Source organism: Accipiter gentilis, chromosome 11, assembly GCF_929443795.1.
Source record: "Accipiter gentilis chromosome 11, bAccGen1.1, whole genome shotgun sequence".
In the NCBI taxonomy this organism is placed as follows: Eukaryota; Metazoa; Chordata; class Aves; order Accipitriformes; family Accipitridae; genus Astur; species Astur gentilis.
The window spans coordinates 15,280,471-15,305,192 of record NC_064890.1 but is presented as its reverse complement, the minus strand read 5'-3'; the positions used below and the strand labels follow the sequence as shown (position 1 = coordinate 15,305,192).

Sequence of the window (24,722 nt, the reverse complement as noted above, 5' to 3'; positions counted from 1 at the left end):
GTAGTTACTGACCAGCACTCTACATTTACTGCAGTTGGATCTGTATTCTGACTAGCTGACTGCTGTATTTGTGGTACCACAGCATATGGAAGTCTCATATAGTTTAATTCCAGCTCCAGAATATGTCTTGGTGTCTAAATCTTCTTTTTAGTTTTATATGCATATTGTTTATGTTATGGTTCCTACATTTTTCTATGTTAAAATACCCTTAGAACAAAGATTAGCAACTTTCCAGTATGGGAGAGTCCACTTCAGCCACACAAGCTGTAGTTTCTGCTTAACATCTTCAGCAGCTACGGAGAAACAGAGGTTTTGTAGTAAGTAGCCCAGGAAGGTCACGACTTCAGTTATTTTGGACCCTCCTTCCGGTGTTTCCGAAGGATGTCCCATGGACAATGTCATCTCAAAGTCATCTTTTTCTGATTGTAGAAACTCCACACCTATTAACCATTCCTTCTGTAGGAAGAATGCAGCGACAGTGCCATTTTTCAGACACAGAAGACTGAAATTATGTGAGACTTCTGAATGCTGCTGAACTGTACAGCAACGTGCAGACAGGCAAATGTTGCCTGTCTTGGGATACTGACAACAGTGTGGTCTCTGGCAAGAAACTCTTCTTACCTGAATTGCAATATGCCAGCGTTATGCCAGCGTACTTCAGAATATATACTGATTTAACAGCGGTTGTGTGTTTAACAAGAGTCACATGACTAATGCACTTGTAGAAGCTCTGCACTACCATGCAGAACCACTGCAGTGATATGCAAGAAACAGCTTGTTCTTTGAGTACAGTTTGCTAAGGGGTAATTTTGCGCTCTATAAATACATTTCATTTTACCTTTAAGCGTGTACATCAAGTTAAACCTTTAAGATAATAATAGATTAAAGAATCTCTGTGTTTTAAGAAGCTTTTCCTGTGTGGGACAGCCTTCTCAACTGTCACCTTTATGCTGGGGATTAAAATTACAGAGGTTAGCTTAGTTCTGTGCAATTCAGAAATGAAAAGATAGTAATACTGTTAAGGAGACTCTCACGCTTCTAGATTAGGAATTTGGTTTACCTTTTAAACATCATCATTGCATTTGTATTTAAGAAAACTTGTGTTTCTGTTGTTTGCTCAGTGTGGAATAATAGTCTGAAAATTGTCATTTTTGCATGATGTGTGTGTGAATTTGCTTACAAGGCAGATAGTGAACTATTTGGCAAAAGCAACTCTTCAGGCACTGTATGGGAAGAACAGAGTAAGTGAGATGTTTTCATTTGCAGCCTTCAGTTAAACCTGGGCCTAAAGCTCTGAGAATTTTAGTTTTTTAAATTAATATTTTTTTCTCTGCATTTGTTGCAGTAAGGAGGGATGTATAATTTATATATTATATACCAATTGGTAGTCACAAGACATCCGATTTTGGAGTTGTTGGGTTGCTTTTTACCAAAGCAGCTCATGTTGTTGGATATTTCCTCATGCACACAGGAGCCAGAAATGTTAAAATAATGTTGAAATTGAAAATCATTTGTCTCTATCTTTTTTGCTGCCAAATTGAGAAGATAACATTTACTAGTGTTACAAATAAGCTGTGGTGGTAGTTAAGTTAGGAGAAGTTAGTTATTGCAAACTTTAGTCTGAAAAGGGCCAACTAAGCTAATAATTATATTGGGAATTTTTATTTTTAAGTTCATAAGATTTTATTAAAAATACATTTTAGTAATGCTCAATTCATCAAGGATTTAAATGCTTTTAAAGGGACTGCTATTAATATCTCTGTGCTTGAAATCTCTTTTCTCCTTGTTTCCAGAACTTGTATGCCACTCGGACACATCTAGGCAAATGAATTATTTTTGTGTTTGTTTAAAAACATTAATATTGTTAGTAAACTACTTTGTTATCATGGGGAGTTTAGTACAGCATACACATATCTGATATGTGCTTGTGTTAAAGGCATGAGGCCATATGTAAGGCGGTATGTTTTACTTAGTACCAAAGATTTACTTTGTTTATGAATAGTAGGGGACTGGATCTTAAAAAAAAAAAAAAAAAAAGGTTCATTTTCATAATCCTCTACATTGCCAGGCTTTACAGATGCCTGGTTTTGTAAACATTTGATTGAACAAAAATAGTCAATAATGGTACTAAGTATTTCATTTTAGTCTGGTCTGAAGATACTGTGTCACTTGCATCGAAATTTTTGTATCTGTGGAAGGGGATTAAGTGACTGTAAATCTTTGGTACAGAAAATACAACTTGAAGATTTTTCTTTGGTTTTGCAGCGTTCCTGTTCCAGTAGTCAGTCTAGAGAAAATTCCTAACCTAGTGAAGGCAGATGGTGCCAACGTTAAAATGAATTCTGCAACCACTACCACCATCACCTCCTCCTCAGCCTCTTCATCCACCATACCTGCTCCAACTTTGGTTAAATCTGGTTTGACATCCAAGTCAGTGCCACCATCACCAGAGAAGATTCTGAACGGCAAAGGAATTGTAGCTCCATCAATAGACAAGAAACACCAAAATGGCACTAAAAGCAGTAACAAGCCTTACAAAAGACTTTCAGGTGAGTGATGTTGTAGTGCGTCTTTTGAGGTAGTCTGCCTTTCTTCATTAATATTTCTACAGCTCAGAAATAATATACTAATAAAATGCTGTAGCCTGTTTTTGGTTTAATTTTTTTACTGCAAGATGCCAGTTTGCATATATGAAAAAGAAAGCTTTCACACTCCTAGCATGTGTAAAATATTTTCAAAGTACACATTCTGTTTAGCTTGAAATTAGTGTTTAATGTGTTTCTCAACTGGTCAATAGGCCAAATATAAATTTTTAAGGAAGTAAATACATTAAAACAGAAAGGCAGGTGGCTTCCTCAATCCATTATGTAAATGGGGTCTGTTCACAACAAAAGAAAATGTGCCTTGGTTGGGTGACTTTGTATAGTCATGATCAAGCTGGAACAGTTGAGGTTTAAGACATTGGATTATCCACCAAGTCACGATTTTTTTAAAGAATCTTCTTTGTTGGTTTTAAATATTAGAAAATTCTAAGAAGGTACGGGAAATGCTGGGGAAATCTTAAAAGCCACAGTTCCCTTCTATCCCTCTCCCCCTGCAATTCACATATGAGTGAAGAAGTTTGTAGTGTGGGGATCTTGATCTTTCTCGGGAACACAAGATGGTGGGGTTGAGGGAGCGACATTAAATGTGGAAATGCCCTGGATGGCCTTAGGCAGGACAGTATTGAGGGTGTAGGTCCCCTTGCAAATCTGCCACCGAAGCACAGAACGCCCCATCGTGGGAGGGCAGAGGCTTCATTAGAAAGGTTGCCATCCATTGGGAGGAGGAATTATTTTCCATGGAGTTCCCCAGAAGTGACCCATGCCAGCTGTTGGGCAGCAAGTAGAGAATTTGCCTCCTAGAGCTGAAAACCTGTTTGTGTTCTGAATGAAAGGAAACAAAGTGTTTTGAGGGATTTTTTTTTTTGTTTGGGTGTTTTGGGGTTTTTTTGTAAGCAAAAGTAACTGAGTTTATGGCTTCAGAAGCTGTGCAGGGTCTATTCATCAGCTGGCAGTACTTTGTGATTTGGGCAGGAACTTCTTGTGTGTACTGAAAGGCTAATTTTGCTGATGGCAGCACGATCCTCATTAGATCGTCAGTTTGGCAGAAAGATAGTTCACATGATTTCTAAACGTTCACTAGTTATGAACCAAGTATAAGTTGTACAAGATAAATGCTTTCATTTCCAGTTAAAGAGCGTGCCCCATTTTTTGACTGAATATCAGGTTGCTTTTTTATTTTCATTTTCTCAAATTTGGCAGTTAGCCTATGGTACTGCTACCTTGGCTTGATTCCAGACCAGTGCGAGGTGTTTGCTAGGGCTGTGTGGGGTATGGAACAACGCCATTGCCTTAAAGGATTCAGTACACTGATTGCTTTCTTAACTAGTTAAAGGTGGCATATAAGAAAACAGAACCATTGTTCATTTATAGCCTTCTACAAAATTAAAAACTATTACGAGAAAGTAGCTGATTAGGCTTTTAAACCTTACATTTCACGTGCTAAGATCCAATTTGTTATTCTAATAAAAGCTCTCTATATTTAGCAGCTAATTTAAAATATTGGGGGTTTTTAACCTATTATTTCCTTCAATGGTTTAGATGCTTAATTTAGCTAATCAATTCTGAATTCCTACTTGGGCAATTGAAACTGATGCTTTCTGAGATACTTGTTTTCCTCGTGTCACCACATACCACCACAGGGCTGTAGCTGATACTTGTACCTTTTTTGTACAAGTGCTTGCTGAAACATGTTCATAAAGTAGAATCATTTCTGTAGGGCCGTCTGTCGACTTGCTTGCTTTTTCTGTGGAGGTGACTCCATCACTATTCTGTCTCTAAGCTGTCACTTCCAGTGTCTTCTAGGCTAGGGAATGTTTCACTGGTGGAAATTTCTGCACGGGACTGTTTGAGTACTCCAGTAGGCATTAGTTTATTTTTATATGGTTAACAAATCCACAGAATTGATACTTTTTTTTAAAGCTTCTCTGTCATTATCAGATTTAGAATCTGTTCAGTCTTGCTTCTACTGCTTCATGTATTGATGCAGCAACACAGTAATTTAGCGAAGATGCAAATAGGAGAAGTCCTGAGAGCACTGTAGATGAATTGCCTGTAGATTGTGTGTCACTATGATGGATTCCTCTCCATTACCATACAGGACTGTGCAAAGGCTGAGAAAAAGATCTTGGAAGGTCAATGAGATGATTATTTTAGATATCCCATAAATTTAATTCATTTCACATTAAAAGAATGAGACAGTGGCTAGGGGATATAAGGTTTCCTTCAGTCCACTGCTGTGGAACTGTACAGCTGTTAATTTTTGAAGCTCCTTAATAGGTCTGGCCAGTTTACATACATGTCCTTTCCTTTTTAGCAACCTCCACTCTCTCACACCATTTCCCTGACTGTGGCTGAAGTTTGGTGGTTTTTTTCTCTGCTGAGAGCTCGTGGTTGTTTGGGTGATGAATGAACCTGCCCTCTTTTCAGGAGCACTGTCATTGGTGAGAGAGAGGAAGCAGCTTGTGGAACCACAAAAGACAGTCTGTAGCTGCCCAGCATAAGTGGATCAGGGTTCACTAGTAGCAAACTGAAAAAAACCCCAACTTTTTTTCCTAAATCTTCCTTAGTTTTTGTTCTCTTTGGGGTCAAGTTAAAGAATGCAGATGCCCAGTTACACCAAGAATCTCTCTTGTGTTGCAAACAGGAGTTTGAGACAATTCAGTCTTGGCCTTTCCTCTTCTTTCGGTGAGGTTAAAATGAATGATCTTTACTTCGTCCACTGAACATGAAGAAGTGGAATCCATTCTGGAGAAACAGCTTTCTGAAGCTGTGCCTGTGCACAGGAGTCCAGGGATTCTCATGCTACACATTTCCTAATACAGAGGTAGTCAGAAGCTGCATGTCATTATTGATAAGAAGGTGATATCTTCATTTAATGTGTTGCCCAAACCAGGCACATCTGTAGCTGGCAATTAGATGTTCATGATTTCTCTGGAACAGCCATGCATGCTTCAGCCAGGAGAAGTGGTTCCCTGTTTGCTTTCCTTGAGAAACAGAAAATACTAAACGTGTTATTTTGTTCTTTGGTAGATGGCAGAGGCTTCCACTTTTTCTGACTATAATTCTCCATGTTGATTCTACCTCTATATGTTTTCCTAATAACTGGCTTTGCTATTTTTGGTCCTGGAAGTCTTGCTTGGTTGGGACGCTCTTACTGACTAGTAGCAATCTGGATGCTTCCGAAGGGAGCACTTTTGATTTTTGAAGTATGTTTCCCTGTTGGTCTAAAACAGTCCTTGCTTGGTGACTTTCAGAACATGCTCCACAGCCTTGTAATTACCCTCAGGATTTTTCATTTGAAGGCATATTTATAAATCCATATAGTCTGTTTAGTTTGGTTTTTAATTTGCATTGAAGTTATTTAGATGGGTGATCCAGAAAACTATGATAGGAACATCATACACTCAAAAACCAGGAGTAATTAACTCCTTTAGTTCATGAACACGCGTTTTGATCCATTAAGTAGAAAAAAATGTTTATTATATTTAGTCATACACAGCTGCTTTTCTGTTTCTGTTGTGCTGTAAAGGCCACAGAAACTATAACTACTTGTGACGGATTTCAGTCCCTTTGTAGATGTCACCAAAAATAAGTGCCAGCTGTTTTTTCCAAGCTCACTTTTTGGTATGTCTCTGCTAATAGGTCAATAACATAATCATTTAATGTTTCCTTTATCATTTTTAAGTCCATATAGCAGAGTACATAAAACTTCTAATAATTGTGATATCTGGATGACAGTTCTCGTCTGATGTAGGCTACTTGGCATCACATTTCTTCTTCGATAGAAGAACATAAAGCTGTTCTTGCTGTGATGCTGCCATAACATTGTAATATAGCTGTGAACTGCTGTCTTCATCTTAGCTCTGATTTGTTTGTTTATAAAGGGTTTTTAGATCCTCAGATTAAATGTTGTATTTGAGTACAGGATGTTTATTATATCTGAATGTAACACCACTGTATATTTAAAATAGGCTTTGGCAAATAGTTTATATTCCACTAGCAAACAAAAGAAAACCAGTCTGCCAATTAAAACATACAATGTCAAGGTATATAAAGATAATGGTAGATTTTTTTGGTGGCATAAACTAAAAAGTGTATGTCCAGAGTTTTGATACAGCTCTGTAGTGCAAACCCTGAAATTATATTTATGTAACCTAAAGGAGGTGGCGCTATCTGTGGTACATAAATACTAAAATATTAATGAAAGCGAAATATGTAAATACAGCATATTAAATATTAACGCACTTTTAATGTTAATCATTAGTACAACTCATGTAAATGCCTTTTTTTAATAATCTCTGCAAACTTTAAACTCCATGCCTCCCTTCACTTAGGGAAATAAGAACTAACATGCACGTTATTTTTGGACAGATTTAGATGAATTTTGTTTTTAAAATGCCACTAGTAATCTTGTATTTACTTTTGAGACACCACAAGTTGTTTTTCAGAGTTTCCGAGTATGTCAAAGAAATGGTGTTCAAAGCGCTCGTAATATTTAGTCTATATGTGTCTTAGCCAAACTCAGAAGCTAGATTTGCAAATGCTGAATTTCACAGCCTCAGAGGCAGCCAGTGTAAGTGAGGGAATTGAACTCGTGGGTATCTGGCTTGGTCCTGTGTTTGGGCCACTTGGCTGAGCGCAGCTCTGTAAGCAGACTTATTTCTATGAAGTCTGTGACTAAAATCCTGCTCTAAATAGTTTGAAACATGTAAGGACAAAAAAATGCACAACTGTACAAGTGATGCATGTGGCACTATTATGGGGTGCTGGGGTTGGGATCAGTGGTTCAGGCTGAGCTTGGTTGAATTAAGTTCTATCAAGCAAAAATTATAGCTACTCTGGTTAAAATTTCTGTAATAATCTATTTTTTCTCCTTTTTCTACCTATCCCCTCCCCCATCAAACAGAAAGAGAATTTGACCCAAATAAACACTGTGGAGTACTGGATCCTGAAACAAAGAAACCTTGCACAAGATCGCTCACCTGCAAGGTATTTTTCTTAGAAGATAAAATATCAGATGCTTTGTTATAGTTTAAATCCTACCACAGTAGTTTGAGAGGTCATACCTGCTCCTGTCTTACAGACAATGGGTATGGTATTCAGACGCTGTCTTCAGGTAATTCTTTTGAGTAATTCTGTTTCTTTGAATCAGAGCATCTGCATTATTCCACTGATATTTCTAAAAAGATTTTTTTTTTCCTTGCCATTTTGTTATGCAAAAAGCATTAATGTTTCATTTAGAAGCACAAGTGTTACTTTAAATGCTCCTTTTTTGGTTCATGTGTGCAACAATGTTGAAGTATCATCATTTCTTAGTAAAAAAATTAAGATGATTTTTGTATAATAAATTACTTGGACGCTGCCCTTGTGATAGTAATAAGTCTCATGTCAAAAAGTAGCAGCAATGTAAGACATTTATAACTAGCATTGTATGTGTATGTGCTACCTGTCAGTAGAGATGATCAGTTAAATTTGCTTTAAAATGTATTCATATTTTTCAATCCAATGAAATCAATTTTTCATTGTAAGTTAAGAGCTACAATGATGTTACTTCTTAATATCTTAAAATTATTAGCATTATATTTTCTGTCTTGGAAAAGGTAAGTCAATAGGCTATTATATGAAAATTGTTGCAAAAAGTAATTTTAGCCTTGATGTTGGCATTTCTTAAGAATGACTTCATAAATTATCAAAGATAATATGGAATAACAGCTTTATTTCCATAACTGTGGCTTAAGTTGTTTAAAGTAGATTGTATCTTTTAGAGTTGTGGTGTATCGGAAGTATAGAGGACTCATAAACAATGTCATGCACACACAAATGCTTTTTAACCACCCTATTTTTAGACTCATTCACTTAATCATCGACGAGCAGTTCCAGGCCGTAAAAAACAGTTTGACATCCTTCTAGCTGAACACAAAGCTCGATCCAGGGAAAAAGAAGTTGCAAAAGACAAAGAGCATCCACCATCTGCAAGAGAAAGCTATCAGAGCCAGCCCACACCAGCACAAGACTCCCTGTCAGGATCTTCAGTGAACTCTGGGCAAGAATCTAAAGTAACATCTCCTGCAAAATCTAGACCACCAAATTCTGTACTTCCAAGGTAAGCAATTCTCCAGTGTGGAATGTTGCATTCTGAAGGTGCTGTAAGAAACGTCGTAGTCTTTCATACAGCTTATTTTATAAGCATTCGGTACTTCTTTAGGCTATTGCATGATAAAACATATTAATATAAGAGTTTCTGCTAGCAGTAGAAGATAGACTATGCTTATATTAACCTAAATCTGTCCATGGTAGCCTGTGGTCTCGTTGGGAATGAGGTAAGGAGTGGTGTCCACCCTCAGCTCAGGATCGCAGAATAACTGCATTTTTTGGCTAAAATGGTCAGTAATAATTAGGAAAGTTTACATTCAAGTAATTCTGGCACGTTTGGGAATAAAAGTCTACATGAATCAGGGTAGGTATCAGTGGTGAAATTCTGCACATTTATGTAGAATTTTTCTTTGCAAATACTTCACCAATTACATCACTGGAATGTCTTGTAAAAAAAAGATGTAATTTAATGTAAATGACAATGTAAGCAGCTAGTTCTTAAAACTATTGATTTGCAACTATCCATTGCATGTCTTTTTCTCATTTTGGAGATGTTTCTTAGGACAAAAACAGTTTTCAGAAAGACAATGCAAACATCTAAAGACATCCCTTTATTAAAACTATTATGAGGTATTGGATCCTACTGAATTCTGATTGTCCTCTGGTAAACTTCCCATATGTTTTGTTTGTTTGGGGTTTTTTTTGGTACTAGTTTTGGCTGGAGTAGATAGAACTGAACTAGTTGGTTTTGTTCATATTGTTTCATATTTCTTTTCTTTGCAGAAGCGTTGCTCAGGATTTGGTGCCCATTTGGGGGCTTTTGTACTGATAGTCCCTATTGCAGAGAGATAACTTGTATTTGCTGTCTCAAGTCTTACAGAGACAGCCATTTCCAATGTTTTCTGTGTGTTCATCAAGCCATAATGAAATTTTATTCATACAGTGGTAGAGGTGGGCCTTACAGGGTTTGAGTGAAAGGACAACAAAAGAATACCCATAGATAAATTGGTGACAAGTCTGCATAATTCTTGTAAAAGGAGTGACCTTACACAGTCCTTACATAGAGAGAAACACAGAGGGACAGGCAGACATTGGGTTTGGTAGGTATTATAGTCAAAGAAGCAAAACTGGAATGCAATTCAGTGACAGTCAGCTAAAGAGGTTGCAAAGATAGTGGTACATGAGGAGGATGATTTTAGCAGTCATACATTGTGTTTGTGCAGTCTACACTTCTGTTTCTGCTGCAGTGCCTCTGTTCTGTCATCCTGTCTGTTTTTGCAAGCAGCCGTGCCAGAGCAAAGCCTTGCTACCTCTCCGCAGGGAGCCAGCAAGCCTCTAGCTCTGCTGCTTCAAGAGGTTGAGTGCTCCCTGCTCTGCTGAGGCAAAGCTTGCTGGTTTCACTGGTGATGACTTGGCTTGACCTGGTTGACTTTTCCTGAGGGCTAAGGAGCACTTGCACAATCTATCCCTTGCAACAGCAACTGCAGCAGTTATTTCTAGCTGATAGACATCAGTGAGCAATCCCTGCTCAGTTCAGAAGAGGGCACCTATCCACAGTCTTAGTGACTGCTCTGTCCTGATGGCATAAATTCGTGAGATTGAAGATGATCTTCTTCAGATTTTGCTCAACGTGGACATCTCCTCCAACTTCAGTGGTCCACATACGTACTTGGTTGCACAGACTATAATTAAGAATCCTCTTCCACCCCCACTTCTAATCTAATTTGTTTCCAAGCTACTTTTGAAAGGCAAGGTACCATCATGCTGTGCGGTGCAAAGGCATTCCCACTTTGTTTTATTGGATTTTAGACAAAGGTAAAGAAAACCTACATGCTGTAAGAGGTCCTCCCAGTTACTTCCCTTACTAATCTAGCTGTAGAGGGTGTCAGCTAAACATTTACTATATTTACTACACTAATTTGAGTAGGGTTGTGGTATGAAATAAAATTTCATAACTGCACCCTTGGGATTAAGCAAGTAGAGTAATGGCGCAATGTAAGAAGATTTTACACATCTGATTTTTGTTTGCATTTTTAATATACTTTGCCTCTCTCAAGATCTGAAATGCAACTTCATGGCAAATTTAAAATTTCAGGCAATACAAAGGCACTTCTGCTAACATTAACATGATGATAAACCGTGATATATTTCTGACAAGACCAAATGTCAGCTGTTCTGTATCTTTTACTGTCCTTCATTATGTGATCATTTCTGGTATAATTTACTTTGATGCTTGACTTCGGCAGGTAGGTTTACAGAGCCTTTGAACACAGATGAATTTAAATGTATATTCTCCTTCTAGACCGTCATCTGCAAATAGCATAAACAGCAACAGTTCTTCAAACCACAGTGGGTACGTACCAGAACTGCCACTGCCTTCCATGGGAGGAGATTTAACGAGCAGATTGTCCAGTGATGAAGGAGAAGCGGATGGAGCTGAAGAATCTGAGAAATTAGACTGTCATTTTTCTGGACACCATCCCAGACCTCTTGGGGTATGTGTCTGTCTCTGGCATGCCTTGCCATTATTCTTATGTAATTGGAGAGGGGAGAAAAAAGAAGTAGTTTAGTAAAAATGTAAGGAATAATTACCTTACATTCTGAAAACTGTATTCTAAAGAGAACAAATACATTTAACAGAAAATGGCATGGGTGAGATAAGGTAGGAGGAGAAGACTGGTCAGTGCATGTGACAAACAGGTTGCAGGACAAGATGAGCAGCAGAAAATCAGAAGTTCTAGTTTTAGATTTTCCTCTCAGTACACTGCAAGCTCAGGTGTAATTCTGTTAAACTGAGGAAAGTTGCATTGTTTTAAATGTGACATGAACAGATAATCTCTTTGTTGTCATAGTTCTTAGGAAACTGTACCTTGCAATTGGTTATAGCTCTGAAAATCATATGGCAGCAAAGGGCTATTACAGTGCTTTGTTGATTTTTGTAGTAGTCTGTTGATTTTTGTTTGTAGTCTGGTTTGAAGCAGTAATTAAATATCATTTATGTGAGTGTATATGGGCTTGCTTCATTCATCTAAAAATGGAAAGTCTAGAGCATGGCATAGCCCATCCGCTCTGGTGGTGGCTTAAGTATGTGCTTCTCTGGCAGCTGTTTTTGTCTTTCTCCCATGTTACTGAGAAATTTCACTGTAAGTAGTAAGAGCTGCCTTGTGGCGTTATCTCTGCAGTGTGAATTTGTTTACACTGTACAAACCAAGAAGCAGTGGGAGAACTCCTGAACTTGTAAGCAGTTGGTTCTCATCAAAACTGAGCCAAGGAATAAAATTAACGAAGACTTTGCTTGTGTGTTTTCCATATGATAGGCAGAATAAAACGAACACTGTGATAACTGTAGCATTGTTTATGTTCCCTAGAGCAAAGGAGAACTTGTTATTGTCAGACATCAGGAAGATGTATGAGCTGAACACAAAACGACTGTCAGATGTAATTCTGTATTTGGTTCTTACACAGAGAATAAGAATTATTATAGTCCATATAATATTATGAAATGCAGGAACCTCCTGCTTCATTGGTACTCTTGTATTCTACTTTGGTTTTGCTGACTCCTTCTCTGTGAATTAAAAACTACAGGCTCACTGCATGTGCCTCCACACAGTTTAAAAAATAATCTAAGTGCAGCCAGTTCTTGTACAGGCATCATGAGTGAGGCATGGCTGTCAATAGCCATTTTTTGGGATCCTAGTTTTGTACCAAGGCAAATCCCACTGACTTATCTGTTCTTTGAAATCTTAGCATCTCTCAGCTGAAGCAGTTACTGATAGCGCAACTGTTCTTAGTCCGTATCAACATGAAGTCAGAAAAAATGGTTTAAATTGCCTTCAGCACAGTTCATGCTAACTTGCTAAATTTCATATTGAAGTAGACTGTTTTCCTTACAAAGTCCCTTTCCCAGCTAGGCCTTAGTAGTTGATGGGGAAAAGGCAGCAGCTTCTTAAACTACCTCTTAGTGGTAACTGATCTGTGTCACTGGGAGGTGAAGCTAGTTTATCAACTTAGGTGTGGTTTTAATTAACCTGTTTAACCTTGTCATGAAACAGACTTAAGATGAGCAGTTACAGTCACCACTCGCTGTCCATTAAGCTGAAAAGGATTTTAAACAGATGCTTTTCTACTGCATCAGTAGCTTCTGCTCTCAGCCAGAATTTGTGTGACTTGGTCCCTGCATGATGAAGAGTTGTCTTATTTTCTGAGGATGATTTATAACAGGTTTCTCTCCCACAAATAGGTGTTGCGGCAGTTCTCTACGTAATGTGAGATCAGTAAGGCTGAACCGAAGAAAGGGTAGATTCCTGATCATACCATTTCAGTGTAGTAGGACTTTTCAGGATGTGCTCCAGATGAAGCAGTGCAAATACTCCTGAGCTCTGCAGAATTCTCAAAATATTTACTACTCCTCTAGATGATTTTCATACACTGTGAAGAGTGTATCTGGTGTTCTGTTGTAGCACAGGTGCCATGGACAGTAATTTATTTTTTTACTAAAATGTCACTGGTTTGTTTGTTTATTAAACAGATACTAAAGATGCTCCCATTGCACCTTTTTCCTCTTCAGTTATTTTTATTCCTGTTACACGATTACGTGATTTAATGTGCACAGAACGGTGTAACTGCCTTCCTGAGGCAGTGTTATTAGCCTGAATTGCTTCCTTAGCAGTACCCCAGCATTTATATTCTTTCCCTGTAAGACCTGATAGGTACCTGATAGTAAACTGACTTGTTAGTGAAGTATGAAGTGTACTTTACACTAAAATTAAACATTATGCACATATTTCATATATCATGCAAAAAGTATTTATGCTGCAGATAGTGAAAAACACCTTTTTAAAGGTGTTTTATATGCATGATACAAATTACAAAGGTTCCTTGGTATATAAATTATAATTATTTTATAATGTAGAAACATTTTTTTATAAACAATGTTGAAATATCTTTTCTTTCAGTTTTGCTCATATGGCAGTCGCTTAATGGGAAGAGGGTACTACGTCTTTGACCGAAGATGGGACCATTTTCGATTCGCACTAAACTCCATGGTAGAAAAACACTTGAACTCACAGATGTGGAAGTAAGTGGGATTTTTACACTTGGTGGGTACTTTAACATTTTTAATCTGTGGAACTTCTAAATTAAACACTCCATGGGAAGCGTTTGTAAAATTACTTCTGTATTAAGGCATAGCAGTAATACGAGTACAAATTTTCTCTTCTCTGTTAAGGAATATGCAGCACAACAGGACAATCTCCTATTCTGATGTAAACTTCTTCCAGATTTTGGAATTTTTTTTTTAGTCCCTCTGAATCTGGGGAGGAACAATTCAGTAGTTCTGTTAATATTACTTAAAAGCATTAAAGCTCAGTGTTTTCTGGGTTTGGAGATATGTTTTGGTATCATATAATTTTATAACACACAGGTTAGATTTTGCATAGACTTTTATACCTGTATCATGCACTCGTATCGCCCATTCAGACTTTGCGCTTTAAGACTCATATGTTGTAAGATAAGGAACTTGGTATACATTGCCTGTGCGTAAGAAGGAATATGATAGTTTTTTAGTCCATAGTGCCGTTACTGTCTTTGGGGTCTTAAAATTCTGATTATTACTCACTATTGAAGCACCTCTATATCACATATGCAAGTTCCAAGCACTATACGCTTTGGCTACATAGATACATTAAAATAGACTGCACTTCTAAAAAAGATGCTAATTCTTTAAAAAAAAAATAAAAAATTCTTGAACAGCTCATGGCATCTGCAGATAGGCTTGATTTTTGGGGGGGGTATTCTGCTACAGAATATGCATTCTTCTTCCAATGTAATGACACTAAAGTGCAGTGTTTCATGTCACTGTTTATTATCAGGACTGTGTTATATTCATTGGATGCCAGCCATTAGATAAACAAGGTTTGATTTTTATTTAAATATTTTTTTGAAACACTAAAGCTTGGCTTGTCTGACTAACCTGGTAACTTGATGGTAACAGTGCTACTGTGCTGGGAGACATAGTTTGGAAATGGTTGGGTTTGCCGTAAAAGGGCCAGTTTTATGTCTGTTTAGAGGCAGATCATGTTTGACCTGCAAGGGGTTCCTCTCTTCTACTTTGTCAATTTGGCTGTTAACTAGTGTTTCTTGCCTTCCACGAATAAAACTAATTTGGTTTCCTTAAATAGGAAGATTAAAACTTGTTATCTATTGACTTTGTTTGTCAGGAGAAAAGATACTCAGGCATCTAAGAAAACGTGTCACTAGTATCACTACTATCATGAAAAACAAAAATAACCTCTGTAGTAGCTATATGATACAAGAAATAAACAGGCCTCATCCTGCTCCCACTAAATCCAATTGTAAATGTTTTCCCAAATTCTAGCTGTTTTCTGTAATCTCTAATATTTTAATAAATTCCATCCATACTTACTTGTCTGTATAACACAGGAAGCTCGCAGTGCTTAACCCCTGTTGTATTCTTCTACTGTCCTCAACCCTCCTCTGGACTGATCTTTTTCTGTCTTCCCCAAGCAGGGGTATGCGTAAAGCTGTTCTTTTATAACCAGTGCTAGTGCAGCTCTGTAGCTGTGGCTTATCCAGTTGAGATAAAGGGTAAAGGGATGCAAGGTCATATGTTGAGAACAATAATAACATTTACAAAGTACTTTTTATCCCTTGTTCTCAAAGTACCTTACAAAGGTGGGTAAGAATTATTGGCCCTTCTTTAAAAAAAACCCTGAGGAATGGATCTGAGAAGCAGCTTTGTTTGCGTAGCAAGTCACAGGCAGTAGGACTTCCTTACTTCTGGTGGCACGGACTGTATGTAATCCCTTATGTAATTGTAGCATAAACAGTGTTCTGTCTGAGAGTCTCCATAGGAAGAATACCAGGAGAGAACACTTGTAATTAGGATTTCATTTATGATAAAACAGCACAGCCAGTGCTGCTCTTTTATCATACTTCTTTGAGGGCAAGAGTAAGCCTTTAAAAACTGAAAAGGTGTCAGTAGCGAGGATAACAAGGGCAGAGTTATGGTGATGTACAGCTTCTTAACAAAGAGAAATAGGATTAAACTGTGAATTAGATTTTAGTCTAAATAATGAGAAAAGCTCAGATGATAATTTTCCAAGAGACATTATGGAAGTCTGGTTCTTTGTTAACAGTGGACTAGATAAAATAATAGAAGATGATGGCTGAATAGAAAGGAATTTGAATGTGTTCTACTAATTTCACAGGTAATATTACTAGATCATATTCTCAGAATAGTATTCAACTAGTTATAAAGCTTATCAAGCACTGTTTAATATTTTGTCAATTTTTCAATATCAGTGAAATTAATCAGTAACTTACCTAGTTAATCTCGTCTAACCAGCTCCCAAATGAGCTGTTGGGAATAGCACTGCATTTGGAAAGGGATGAGCTTTCCTCTTTAAGCTCAGTGATTAAGTGCTTCACAACCCCCCCAAACTGGCTCATTTACTACGCTCATCAAATCTAACCTGTGAGTTTAGGTTGATATTGAAACTGTTCCACAACTTGAACTTTCAAGCAAACATTTGCAATGAATGAAACATAGTGATTAGAATGTTTGTAGATCCCACCATCAGGCATTTAATTTGCATTTTTTAATTGTTTGGTAAAACAGGAGAGGAATAATGGAAATTAAATTTGTAATAAAGTGATTAAATTGTAACGCTGTAACTTAGTTGCTACATGGGGCACTTGTGCTGAGGTGGAGCTCAGTTCTGGTTTAACTGAGTTACACAGTTTAGGGCTCATGTGCCATAACAGAATTTTATAGAGAAAATTACGCTGCATAGTTCTTTACCTAATCATCTTCTGTTAGGTCTCCAGTGCCTTCACAGATTTAATGTGCCTTATTTCAAAATTGATTTTTAGGAATATTACTTCATAATCCAGCTTTCCTGAATCTTTACAATATTAAAACACATGTGGTTTGCATTTTGCTGTTTGTATTAAATCCTAAAGAACATCAGAATGGAATTGCAAGTTTAAAAAGAGGGGGGAAAAAAATCACAAGTAAAAGCATTTTTAAGCTGTTGCAGGAATGCAGAGCTGATTTTGAACTGTGAATATTAAAATATATGTGATTGGTAGAATAGGAATCAAAATTACAGTGAATTAGGTTTGCCTTTTTTAATAAGTTGGTCCTTCCCAGAAATTGTTTCCTATCTGCATTGTTCAGATGGAATTTTTTTATGTATCTAACTCTCTGCTGCCTTTTTTTTTTTTTTTCTTTTCTTCTCTGTTTAGGAAAATTCCTCCTGCGGCAGATAGTCCCATGCCTTCTCCAGCAGCGCATGTCTCCACTCCTTTTCCAGCATCAGTCTTACAGCCTTTCAGCAACCCCAGTGCGGTGTATATTCCTTCAACACCTATCAGTTCAAGAATCACTTCTTCTTCTTACATAATGACATCAGCCATGTTATCAAATGCAGCCTTTGTGACAACATCAGATACAAATTCAATTATGTCACACACTACAGCTTTTCCTCATGTGGCTGCAAGCCTAAGTATCATGGACTCAACTTTTAAGGCGCCATCAGCTGTGTCACCAGTGCCAGCAGTCATCCCTTCCCCATCCCACAAGCCATCCAAAACAAAAACCAGCAAATCCTCAAAAGTGAAAGACCTGTCATCTCGAAGTGATGAGTCTTCAAGTAACAAAAAGAAAAAGCCGCAGTCGTCGTCATCATCGTCGTCATCATCCTCGTTATCTTTACAGACAACTTCCTCATCTTCATTTTCAGGGTCCCACAAAAAGAACTGTGTCCTGAACCCCAGTTCTACTTTGAACTCCTATCAGGCTACATCTTCCTATAACAGTATGTCTGTGCACAATACAAATAACGGAACAAGCCCACTCAGTGCCAAATCGGAGCCCTCAGGACGGACTTCATTATCAAGTAGTTCAGCAGACTCAGTGAAACATATGAGCATGGTAGTAAGCAGTATTGACTCTTCTAATCTGTCTGTATCTTCTCTTGTGCACCACTCAGGGGACCACTCCCTGGGAGCACATAATGCAGTGTCTTCTCTACCCCTTTCTTTTGACAAATCAGAAGGAAAAAAACGTAAAAACTCTAGTTCTAGTAGCAAAGCCTGTAAAATCACTAAAATGCCTGGTATGAATAGTGTTCATAGAAAGAGCACTGCCAACCTTATTTCTGCGGTGCCAGATCCTACAAGCAGCTCCATCTCTCGGCAGGTAAGGGACTCTTCCAGTTATTTTTTTGCAGGTCATGTCTGACTTACTTGAAATATTTCATGCATTCTGAAAAGAAAATACTATGTTTGCTTCAGATTGTTTTTCATCACACAACTTACTTTCTAGGTTAATACAGAAACAAATTTGTATTTGTTTTGTAGCAATCATAGAAAGATGTTTTCAGAATTAAAAAAAAAACTTTCTTAAAATATTTTTATGAGATTTTTTTTTTATTCAATTAATAAAGTAGCCATTTGTATCTCTGAAAGTAAAATTGAATGTCCAGAATGGATAAATAATTTTTAGAAATTAATTTTTTATCTTAATTCTCATCTTTCTGAAATAAATTGTGGCATTAAAACAGGAAGAAAAGAGTCAGCATTTCTCTTTGTTTCTTTCCCCAAACTTGTTGCTGATTCATTTCTTAATGTTATGCAAGTCTCCTCATTTCTCTTATGTAAAACACTTACATCTACCTTTCCCCTGGGGAGAGTCTGAGATGCCTGACCTCAGATGCTGTTTCCTGTTTGAAACTGTAAAAGTTAAGAGATAAAGATCTTAACAAGATGACCTTTAGTGGACATTTGGTTATCTTTTATAGTGTGCATGTGTTCAGAATATTGAAGTCAGTGCAACAGATAAGGTTACACACTCTTACTTAATTGTCACTAGACTTCTCTGTCCTTATATAGCATCACTGAAAAAAGTATGTGTGAAGTAAAAATTGGTGGAAAAACTGCCAATACAATCTTTATAATGATATACTATTTCATTCTGCTACCATGTCCAGTGCTGTGCAGTACACAGAAAACAAAGCTTGGCCCTGGCATCTGGAAGACAAAACCAGAGAAAATAGATTACCACAGAAAATCCAGAGAAGGTAGCTTAGGCAAAAACTCTCATTTCCTAAGGATATTGCACATAAAATAGAATTTGGAAATGGAGAGGGTCAGGTCTTGGGCAAGGCAATTGATAGGTAATAGCAGACAGAAACGGGAGTGGAAGAAAGGAATAAATGAGTTATAAAACTGGTATAGCAGACAGAATGAAGGTCTCAAAGAATGGCTTAGCAGGTTTGTTTTCTCTTTCTTACTTCCAGAAGAGGTGCAACTGAGATGACTTGTTTGGCTTTTAAAAATGGATAGTGGTATCTTCCTTCTATTTTAAGCCTTTTAAATTTGTCCTGCGATCAGAACTAATCTTTAAGTCACTGAAGTCAGTGAAGGATGCTGCAAATTCTTCATTCTGTCACACATCTGATTTTTGAAATATGTGTGTGCCCAAAAAGATTAAATTGCCCTGAGATACACAATCTCAAATGGGAGGGAAAAGTAAGTACAAATTGTTACTTTGGTACAAACATCAGTAGTAGGAAATGGATTGTATCGTCTTTCCACAGTACATAGACTGTATCTGTAGCTAGTGCAGTCTGAGGAAGTCTTACAGATATATGCAGGAGGTTCTGAGTTCAAATTCTGACTCCCCTAGTGATTTAAATCTGTTCCTGTGGGACACTCCTATTCCAGTTTGTGATGTATTTCAGCATGTTGCACAGTAATGGAAGTAAATAAACCACAAAGAATCAATCAGAGGTCTTTTCTGAATATTTGTAAATATGTAATTCACACTAATATTTTTTCCTTAAGTAAAAGGTTAAATATATGTAATGACTGTAATGATATACAGATTTTTAAACATAATGTTTTTATATACATGTACAGGTGCATACATATATAGATGTATACATGCTTCTATGTGTGTGTATATATGTAAAAGTTGGTCACACTTTCCTCTTATATTGCTGGTCTTTGGAGCTACACTAGTAATCAAAAATAGGAGGTGAAGTGGAGTTGATTGTATTTCAGATGTCTGGCTGGCAGCTAATTGTCTTTGTGACAAGGATACCACATTGTATGCAATACAAAATAGACATTTCCTACTGTTTATTTGTGCTATAAATAAATGAAATTTGTACCCACTTAAGCATATGGGTCAAAGAATATTACATACTCTACATGTGAATATTAAAGCTCTGGAGAATACAATACTTGAAATCACTTTTAAGCTGTGCTGTTTTGACTTGCTGTGTTCTAGAAATGCAATCACAGTAAAAATTCCACAAAACAAAATATCAGTATAACTTAAAATTTTGTTCCTGTTCCCTGATGTAATAGGGCAAATTAAATTAAGAAACTAAGAACACAGAAAACAGTGCAAGTGACTGGTGATAGGCTCAGGGGTTGGTTTTTTTTCTAATTTGAATTCAAGTCTGGCCTGGATAGATAGTAACTGAAAGTCTTAACCATTGGGTTTCGATGTATACTTTATTTTTAAAAGAGGGAGGGGGGGAAAGGGGATTGAGTTTTGGCCTCATCCTAATCCTTTTGAAATGGTGTTCCCATCATTAAAGACCCAACACAACTGGGAATCTTTCTTTCTTATTTTCACTGAGTGCTGTTCAGTCTATCTGAATTATTACCCTTCTGGCCTGGAACACTGCCCTTCCAGCTCTGAATGACAACAGGATAGTAAAGCAGCTCCAAGCCGACCGCAGTGCTGCAAGCTGTGTTGCTGCTTGCTTTGTGTTAGTTGTAGGAGCGCTGAATGAATGAAAGCCTAAATAGGTATAATATTCCCTCTCATCATTCTAGGATCTCAGCAAGTCGATTTCCTAGTGGCTATTTTTCCATTTAAAAGATGGACATGTATTTTATTGCGGAAGGGTTTTATGAATGCTAGAAGGGTGGATGTAGAGAAGAAGGGTTTACAGGTGTGTTACGATGTTCTGAAAAGCTAGGAAAGATTTTACGAGGTCGCGCATCTTTAGTCAAGATTCACATGTTACTACCTAGAGAACAGCTGTGGCATGTGAAACAACAAGTAAAGGGAACAGGATAGGCAGAGGCCTACCCTTTTAATCTTCGGGCACCACAGGAGCTGCCTTCAGAATTGGCTGTAAATAAAAATCTTAAATATTTCTTTTGGATAGAATGTGAACAGAGAACACTTTTAAACAGTCACTGAGTGAGGAAGGGCAGATATGGAAAGGGAGATAAAGGCTACTTTTGACTGTATACACGCAATGGCAGAACAACAAATGACGTTGCAGAAGGGAAGGAGAAAACTGATGTTAGTGAAAGCCCTGCCAGCCAATGCCACAGTGCCATCTATTCAGTAAGAAACTTGCAACTGCATTTCTCACTGTTCAGAAGACAGGTCCTTGCTGCCTCTCCATGAAATGACTAAAGTTGACATTACTTGAAGTCCATTGACCTTGTGAATAACTGTTCAAACTCCAGTCATCTGCCATTCGTAGGCATGTGTCCATGGTTAATTTTTATCAGCCTTGTAACCCCTGAGAAACTACTCCTCTGACTCAACAGCTGTCGCCCCTTTTGTATCACAACAGAAATACCTACACTATGGTTATGGGTCATTGTAGAAAAACGGAAGACAGACTGCTCTTGCAGAGTGCTGTAATCTCTCAAGCATTGAAATGTGCAGATTGAATAATGAAATATTTTAACTAAGTACTTTAAGATATATGTATGTGTACTATCAATTTGTGCTCATTCCCAAAGAAATTCTGTGGCACAGTAAATTGATACAATTTCAAATTTAAACCTCTGGAGTTTGATTCTTCTGGTTAATATTTGCTTTATTGAGCAATAAAAAATATGGAAGAAAATGGAATAACTTAGGGCATGCTATGGTGCTTGGCCTTGCTTTAAACTCCCCTGGAGTCAGGCAAGTGCCCTGGGCAGGAGTCTGTCACCTTGAGCACTCTGTGCTCTCAGTTGCTGACTAGCTGCACTGACTCCAGTAACTACAGAAACTAGTATTTTGGTCTAGAGAAGTGGGGGTTTACAATCTATATTCCCTCAGTAACTGTTTCTTAACGTTGTTTTCTGACCTGTAATAGTATTTATGTGCCTTTTAAGAGTTTATTTAAAGTATCCAAGCCCTGAGAGATAATTATGATTCTATATGAAGTGTATCTTTTGCAATAGCAAAATACCTGTGTTCCAAATGCAAAGCAATTAGTGCCACTTTACACAGGAAAGGGAAGGCCATTACCAGCATCTGCATTCAACTGAGAAATGTGCCTCTCAATACTGCTCAATTAATGTCTTTCAGATTGGAAAAAATAGCAGTGTAGCTTTGTCACAATCCAGTCCTTCGAGTACATCAAACCCAGTACACAACAGACAAGTAAGTTGCTTTAAAAAAAAGTGTACTTAAGTAGTTTGTAAGCAGTTTTGAAATATTTTATACTGTAAAACCTTAAAATACGATTTCTTTATGAATAGAATTCTTTATAGAAGCTGTCTTTTGGTGAACTAATAATAGATTTCTCCTCTCACTTAATTTCTTTTCCAGCTATTTTACCCTCCGAGGTTTATGAATAACAAGTTTTCTGCTTTTTTTCACCACCTGTAATACACCTCAGGTTGGCTTATGTGCTGCTCACTGGCTGTTGCTTTGGTGATACAAACGCAGCAGCAGCAGAAACTGTCAGTGCAGGATCATCTAAGCTGATGTGGTATTTCTGTCCAACTTCCCCTGCTGAGTGAGATGGCACAGCAGAGTCCCCAAACAGGCACAGGAAGGACAGCATTTAAAAATAGGCCCAAAGTGAATGCAGCAAAGGGAGGACAGAAACAGGACAGCGAAGACAGGGCATTTGACTATTCAGAGAAACTAATCTGAAAGCATAACTAAGCTAAGTATAATCCGAGTTCCTCTTAGACTGTGAGAAGTCCTTAGCGCTCCCACCATACCTGTTTATCACACAGACTGCTGGTCAGATACTTATAATAAATTCTGTAACTCAGCTTTTTTGTGAGGACAGCTGCTTGACCTGTGATCCAGCCCTCATCTGTCTGGAGGACTGATAGACTAGTTTATTTTTTTTAATACAGCCCCTACTGTTTGACTCTCCAAGTTGAGTAGTTACCAAGAATTGTTTTCAAGATCCTTGGTATGAAAAGGTTTCCCACCTCAGCAAGGTGTAGTCACAAGTAAACAAAAATTCCAGAGGATTTTTCTGTAAAACCAGTCAGTATTTTAGAATTCTGTTACATATTCTGGCTAGATTATACAGGAGTAGTTATTCCAAATGGTTGTGCTGCTTAGTTTCTGCTGTGTAGACACAGCAAAAGAATAGTAATGATTGTAGTAATGATAACCCACAACTGTATCCCCATTAAAAATACTCTGAATCACTCACATCTTGAGATGAACCACCAAACAGTAATTTATTTATTTTTTCTCTTGGTGCTGAATGCAGAGCAGTATACGTATGGAAGAACTACTCTGAAGGGAAAAAAGTGGAAAGTTTCTTCATACTTCTAGGGACTAGCATTTTTTCTGTGTGAGACACTGTCATCCAACTGCCAGTAACAAACATGGGATAAAGCTGTTGTGAACTGCAAAACTGGTTTTGCTTTAGCCTCCTGCTCCTGTGTTAGTATAAAATACACGCTACCAGGGAGCAGAGCTTGTTGGGTTCTGTTGCCTAGATCCCATGGGGAAAACCTAACAGCGCAAAACATTAATTCTATGGCAGCCCTATGTAAACAAAGGCTACTGCTGAGCTTTTCAGGGCCTGTTTCTGTAACTTTATCAAAAATAGAAGTGTTTGCTTGTTTTAAGCCCCACAAACTCTTTATTGTTAAAAATATGTTTCTGTCAGTTTGATAGTTGAATATGGAGCTCAGAAGGCAAATACAAAATAAAATCAAGATGTATTAAGTTTCATTAAACTTTTTTTTTTTTAAACTGTAACACAGGATTTTAGAATTTGGAACCATGAATAATGGTTACCTACCTAATAAATGCTTTTCACTGTCAAAATAAATCTGAGGTGCTTTGTTGACAACTTTCATCTCCAATCTAGTAACTCAATAGTCTCTAAATAAAATTTTAGTCTTAAACTGTGCTATAGTATTTCTTTATAAAGGTGTTATTAATTAGGTAACAGTAAGTGGATCTGCAAGTATATGCTGTGTCAGTAAAGATACTACTGGGGAAACCTGAGCTCTCTTGTTTTTAATGTTAGTGGTGTTACAACCATGATAATCAGGGAGTCCAAGTGAAGCAAGGTCTGTAGGCAGAGACAATCTCTGCTACTCACTGGGGTTTGTAGTTGGAAAAATCAGGCAAGTTTTCACAAATACAAGTCAGAGCAACAGACTCTTAACAATGCAGTTTGAAGTAGAATTGCAGCTGTCAAGCTAAATGTAAGTATAGAGCAGTTACTCTTGACTGTCCCTACTGTGTTACGTGGTCAGGCAACCTGTTGGGGTTGTCTGCTGGGGCAGAGGAGGAGTTAGAAGGGAGGAGAAGATGTTGTTTCTCAAGAGACGGGAGAGGGGTCCTTAACACGGGGTTGAGTGACTGGGTGAGGATGAGGCATTCTGGAAATTGCAGTAGGCTGTAAACCCAGTCTTGTTTAAAGCTGCCATCGCCAGTGTGCAGTCCTACTGAGAAAGCTGGCTTCCCTGCTCACCTTCCAAAGGCGTCCAGTCGGAGCTGAGACGACAAGCGGCAGTGCTGTGAAAGTCCCCTGCCACCAGTAACTGGGTGTTTCTCATTATCGAGTTGTGAGATAAAGGTGCCCCGTGGTGGTTTTGATTTCACACAAGTAGTCTCTTTCAGTCATTCGCGACAGTTGTTGAAGTACGCTGTACTCTCAGCTAGTCCTGTGGGGGACCGGTGGATTGTAAGGGTAACTGTTGTGGGCCCGTCTGCTATCTCCCATTGCATTAAACTCAGTCACGTTAAACTCAGACGAATTGTTC

At 37.8% G+C, this 24,722-nt stretch overlaps 1 protein-coding gene across 10 annotated transcripts in view; it reads left to right on the top strand.

The window, feature by feature from the left end:
* Positions 1-24,722, top strand: part of ATXN7L1 (ataxin 7 like 1) — a 130,913-nt gene that overhangs the window by 92,413 nt on the left and 13,778 nt on the right. For all 10 annotated transcript variants that reach the window (XR_007507613.1, XR_007507615.1, XR_007507617.1 and 7 more), the window contains 7 exons: positions 2,266-2,549; positions 7,510-7,592; positions 8,450-8,706; positions 10,999-11,191; positions 13,652-13,773; positions 16,965-17,919; positions 22,057-22,131. Coding sequence is in view for 1 of the 10 variants with exons in the window: in XM_049813604.1 (XP_049669561.1) it covers positions 2,266-2,549; positions 7,510-7,592; positions 8,450-8,706; positions 10,999-11,191; positions 13,652-13,773; positions 16,965-17,919; positions 22,057-22,131 (1,969 nt within the window). In the remaining 9 variants the exon portion in view is untranslated. The remainder of the gene's footprint in view (positions 1-2,265; positions 2,550-7,509; positions 7,593-8,449; positions 8,707-10,998; positions 11,192-13,651; positions 13,774-16,964; positions 17,920-22,056; positions 22,132-24,722) is intronic.